Consider the following 5,753-nt stretch of genomic DNA (forward strand, 5'->3'; position numbering starts at 1 on the left):
CAAACAGCCTGTAATTTGCAACCTACCCCCGACCTGCAGGGGAATTGGTTACCTAGCAGTGGGGACTAGGAGAGAGAGGCCGGGCTCAAGCCCAGGCCCCGCCCCCTCTCGGCACACACCCCACCTGCGCCGCGAGCCACTCCCGGCCCAGTCCTTCCTCCCCCGGCCCTCGGTGAAGGTGGGAAGAGGGGCCACGTCACTGTCCCCAGGTCCGGGAGAACGCGGCTCCGCCCCTCCCGCCCCCGCCCGAGCACGGAGCAGGATCGAGGACCAATCCGCCCCAACTCAGGGCCAGTTCAGTCGCCGCCGCCGCCGCCACCCACAAAGCCACAGGCAGGTGCGGACGCAGCTGCGGCGCAGCCGGCAGAGCAGAGCCGTTAGCGAGCGCGCGGTTCGTCGGTTCGTCCGTCCGTCCGTCGGGGCGTCTTGAGTCGGCGCGCCGCAGTTCTTGCCCAGGCCCAGCGGCCGCGCCCCTCGTCGTCCCTGCACCCGGAGCCGCCCGGCAGAGCCGGCTTTGGAGCGGCAGCCATGTCCATGGGCCTGGAGATCACGGGCACCTCGCTGGCCGTGCTGGGCTGGCTGGGCACCATCGTGTGCTGCGCGCTGCCCATGTGGCGGGTCACAGCCTTCATCGGCAGCAGCATCATCACAGCACAGATCACCTGGGAGGGCCTGTGGATGAACTGCGTGGTGCAGAGCACCGGCCAGATGCAGTGCAAGGTGTACGACTCGCTGCTGGCGCTGCCGCAGGACCTGCAGGCGGCCCGCGCCCTCATCGTGGTAGCCATCCTGCTGGGTGCCTTTGGGCTCCTCGTGGCGCTCGTGGGCGCCCAGTGCACCAACTGCGTGCAGGACGACACCGCCAAGGCCAAGATCACCATCGTGGCTGGCGTGCTCTTCCTGCTGGCCGCCCTGCTCACCCTTGTGCCGGTGTCCTGGTCGGCCAACACCATTGTCCAGGATTTCTACAACCCGCTGGTGCCCGATTCGCAGAAGCGCGAGATAGGCTCAGGCCTGTATGTGGGCTGGGCGGCTGCGGCGCTGCAGCTGCTGGGGGGCGCGCTGCTCTGCTGCTCGTGCCCCCCGCATGAGAAGAAATATGTGCCCGCCAAGATCCTCTACTCGGCGCCGCGATCCGCCGGGCCAGGCACGGGCACCGGCACAGCCTACGACCGCAAGGACTACGTCTGAGGTGCCGCCACGCATCACCACCCTCACGTGCTGGAGCGCCCACCAGTCCAGCCGCCCACCTTGCATCGGAAACCAGCCCAGCCCAGATGTCCGGCAGGCAGCCCTCTCACTGGACTGGCAGGGGCCAGCCCGTCGCCCCTTTCCCCAGCTGCCACCCCTCCGCGGGCAGGCAGTGGGACAGCGAAGCTTGGGGAGCAGCCCGCATAGACAATGAAACCTCCCACTCTGGAGTGCGGGGTGGGGTGGCCACGCTTACCTGCGGGAGGCCTCAAATCCCTTGTCAGGCCCCGGCGGCCTTGATAGGGGCCACTTGATATTCTTCAATAAAAGCCTTTCGTTTTGCAGTTGCCTGCGCGCCTCCTTGCCCTGAGTGCGCGCACAGGTCCCCACCTCCCTGAAAGGCTTGGCCTTGGCTGGATTCTGCTAGGGATGAAGCTTAGAGAGGAACAGAGAGGTTCAGTAACCGAGAAAGTGAGGCTGCAAACTGAACTGGGTACTGGCGGTCATCTGGCCTACTCACTGGGGATTCAGACGGCTAAGAGGCAGGTGTGGGCACTTCCAGCGTGTTTTGGTGGAGAGAGCCAAGGAGGTGGGGGTAGGGTGTCAGGGACCCTCTTCTCCAGGCTGACATTTGGGTTTGTGCTCAGAGCGTGTTTTCCACAGAGCCTGCCTGCACCCCAGGATCACCCCTGTGCTACATGAAAGAGCACATTCAATGCTATGATTTCATATTTGAAAAAGGAGAACACAAAGACCTATTGTGTTTGTTTTTTTCTTAGCAAAAGTAATGCTGGGCAGAACCTTCTCACCTGGGGGGAAAGATGAGAGAGGGCCCTCATTTTCTTCTTGGGGGAGTGGGGGGGGGGGGTGCTCAGAAGTACTGGCATCTTGGAGAAGGTGCAGGAGGGTCAGGCACTGGGAAAGGGGGCCTGTGCCCAGGGCCAGGCAAGAGAAATTCTGCATGGCAGGATAGATAGCAAGGTGAGAGAGGAAGTGGTGATGAGGCCCAGGGGCTCAGAAAAGATAAAGGCATGGAAAGTCTCCTGGGAGGAATGACAGACTTTGGACCTTACTCTGGTGTTATGGGAGTCATGGAAGGGACGCGCCTTGTCAAAGTTATGCTCTCTAAAACAATCTCTCCAGCAGCCCCTGCAGAGCTGGGATTCAGGGAGGCCAGTAAAGGTGGAAGACCTAAGAGCCTATGTAGCCATCCCAGTATGAGAAGATACGAGCCAGAAATAAAGCAGGGACAGCAGGACTGGGAGCAGGGCCTGATGGGGCTGTTAGCAGGGCTTGAGAACCATTTGGATATGCAGGATGGGAAAGAGGGAAGAACTAGGAGAGCCCCAATTTTCCACCCTAGATCATTGATTGCATTGTGAAGCCATTTACCAAAATAGGAGACCAGATTACTGGGGGAAGATGATGGGGTTCAGTTTTGAGTGTACAGAGATTGACAAGCCTGTAGGACCTTCGGGCGAGATGTCCAGGAAATGGCTGGGCATATACAGAGCTCTGGAACTCAGGAGTGGTAAAACTTGGCTATTGTTAGCATACAGAAGGGAACCGAAACCAGGGAGTGGATGAGGTCAGTCTAGAAACCAAAGGGAGGAAGGGTTTCGAGAAGGCAGGCATTGGCCATGGTGTCCGTGGCTGCAGAAGTGGTCAGGGAAGATGAGAGACCTGAGGAGTAGCTGTGAGATTAAAAGCAGCAGTGTGGCTCAGTGGTTGAGCATCAACCTATGAACCAGGAGGTCACGGTTCAATTCTCAGACAGGACACATGCCTGGGTTGTGGGCTTGATCCCCAGTAGGGGGCGTGCAGATGGCAGCCAATAAATATTCTCTCTCATCATTGATATTTCTCTCTCTCCCTCTCCCTTCCTCTCTGAAATCAATAAAAATTTAAATTAAAAAAAAAAAACAATAGCAAGGTGGTCACTGGTGGCCTTAGCAAGAGGCATGGGGCAGACACAGAGGATAGAAAAGTGAGTGGGAGAAGGGAAGCAAAAACAGAATATGTAGACCCTGCATCCAAGAGGTTTTCTTATAAAGGGAATCAAGGCCAAGTTAGCAACTTGAGGGGGAGTAACAGGACAGGTATTTAAAATTGAGGAAACTTGACATTATTTCAGTTAACTGTATCTCAAACTTCTTTCCTTGAAGCAAAATTAAACAAAAGGTCCCAATGGCAGTCAAGTTTTTCAGTAAAATACTCCACTTAGCTCCCCAAAAATTCTTCGGTTAAGGAACACTAACATGTTACCCTATATGACCCAAGGAAGAGGAGGTAGGTTCCTATGAATAGTAAGAAGACCCTAGCTGCAGGTCATCCTCTGTGAGATTCAGGAAAGGACTTGGGGTTGTCATTACTCTCTCCAATCAGTTCCCCCTTCAAGCCTGGGGATAAGGAAACAGGGAGAGTGACTGGGTATGAAGATGAGGGGGACAATTGATGGAGATGGGTCCTAGGGAGAGCTGGAGAAGGGATGTCGGCTCACAAAAGGCAGAGGGGCTCAGTGGGGGACCTCAGTGAGGGGAAGGTGGCATAGAGGAGGGGTCAGTGAGAGGAAAGGGCCCAATGAAATGGTGGGGCTCCAGCTGGTTTGGCTCAATGGATAGAGCATTGGCCTGCAGACTGAAAGGTCCCAGGTTCGATTCCGGTTAAGGGCACATGCCCAGGGTGCGGGCTGGATCCCCATTGGGGGGCATTCAGGAGGCAGCAGAGCAATGATTTTCTCTCATCATTGATATTTCTATCTCTCTCTCTCTCCCTCTCCCTTCCTCTCTGAAATCAATAAAAATATTTTTAGGAAAAATAAAAGAAATGGTGGGGACTCAGTGAAGGGGGTCAGTGAAGGGGAGGGGCCTCAGTGAGGGGAAGGGTCAGAGAGGGAGGAGGCTTAGCAATAGGTGAGGGGGAGGGAACTGGGAGGAGAAATGTTCTCTGGGCCTGTCTGGGGTGGGGTTTGAGGTGTGGGCAGAGAGCCAAGCCTTTGCATCTCACTTCATCCCCATAGTCTCTGGCTAAGATGCAGGTTAGGCCAAGCCAGCCCTGAGGGGTACCAGGTGGCTTCTTTGTCTCAGAGAGTCCTGCAGGCAGGAGCAAGGTTATTCATTTACCACTAGCTTCAAGAGAGCAGCCTGGTCAAGACACTGCCTGCGGCAGAGCTGCAGCCTGGGGCCCAGAGCCAGCCAGCCCACTCCCAGCACCTCCAAGCCAGAGGGATGTGGTGCAGACTGGATCCTTGGGTGGGGTGGGGTGGGGTGGGGTGGGGTGGGGTGGGGTGGGGTGGGGTGGGGTGGGAAGGGCTCAGAGCTTCAGACTCTCCCTGGCTCCCTGGTCTCTCCCCCAGCATGGGCTACCTTGGGGCCTCCTAGAGGGTAGTTAGGTATCCTAATCTATATTATATCACCCCCAACAGGCACACATCCTTGCCTGGCTTTAGGGTCTGTCCTAATTCATTCTCTACTTATCCTTTCTGGAGTTTAGAATCTAAACAGAGTTGGTGGAATTTTCAGCACAAGCTGAGGAGGATCCCACATGAGGGGGGTCCCAGGAAATCTTCAGATGGCTGGAGAAGAGAAAGACATTTGGTGTCAAGGAACACCTTGGCCTGGGAGTTAGCTGCTTTCTAGATCCACTCCTTCTCCTCTGTGACTGAGCAATTCCCTTCCTCTTCTGGCTCTCAGTTTCCCCATTATTTCAATAAGGGAGGAACCAGATGATTCATGAGGGCCTCTCTAACTTGTCTTTTCATCCCCATTTTTATCCTTATCACCTCCTGCAGAAGAAAATTAGTCAGAACCAAAATGACCAGGAAAGCAGGGCAGTTCACTTCTCTGAGCCTCGGTTTTCTCATCCACAAAATGGGTATGATAATACTGGGCTGTCTTGTGGATTAGCTGAGTCATCTTCAGGGTTCCTGTACAGTCTACCTCACCCCATCACACATCTATCTTGTTGTTTGGTTTCTTGTCAGATTTCCCCACCAGAAAGTCACCTTCCAAGGTCAGGGAGAACTGAAAGCAATGGTGGAATGAAAGCAATGCTAGGTCTTGTTTAAGGTGAGGACCTTAGTTAAGGTCAGTAAGTATTGTTAGTATTTCGGTGTATTCAGCCAGGCAGGCACCTGGAAACATGAAGAAGATGGCTGGGTCATGAGAAAGTTCCTGGATTTCTTTACAATCCACAGACCTGAAGCCCACTGCCAGGCCCTGGGGCTCTGTCCCACCCCACCTTCCACTGTGGTGCCGCAGGCCTCCTGGTCTTGCCACACCTGTTCTAGCTCTTCCTCCTGCTGAGACCAAAAGCCAAGGGCTATATCAAACAAACACAGCATTTATTGTGGCTCCCTCAAGGTCTGTAGCAGGCAGGGAAGAACAGACAGTACTTTCCTTCTCCCTCCCCTACCAGGGCTCCATTAAAGGTCAGCTGTGCCAAGACGGGTAAAGAGCAGGTAAAGAGGAGAGGGACAGCACCGGCTCTGGTACTCAATGAGAGACCTTGGGCAAGTCACCGGCCACCCTCACTCTCATCTGTAAGAGAGGTGGTACTGTCCC

At 55.4% G+C, this 5,753-nt stretch overlaps 1 protein-coding gene across 1 annotated transcript; it reads left to right on the forward strand.

Moving 5' to 3' along the window:
• The first annotated feature begins 320 nt into the window (after positions 1-320).
• On the forward strand, positions 321-1,532 carry CLDN3 (claudin 3). The gene has a single exon (XM_080681820.1). The coding sequence runs from the start codon at positions 529-531 to the stop codon at positions 1,189-1,191; it is 663 nt and encodes a 220-aa protein (XP_080537946.1). The 5' UTR covers positions 321-528; the 3' UTR covers positions 1,192-1,532.
• Positions 1,533-5,753: the final 4,221 nt, after the last annotated feature.

Source organism: Plecotus auritus (genome assembly GCF_963455305.1).
Source record: "Plecotus auritus genome assembly, chromosome: 7".
In the NCBI taxonomy this organism is placed as follows: domain Eukaryota; kingdom Metazoa; phylum Chordata; class Mammalia; order Chiroptera; family Vespertilionidae; genus Plecotus; species Plecotus auritus.

Excerpts from the sequence above, each read along its gene's own strand:
- CLDN3 (XM_080681820.1), top strand. The coding sequence starts at position 529 with ATGTCCATGGGCCTGGAGATCACGGGCACCTCGCTGGCCGTGCTGGGC.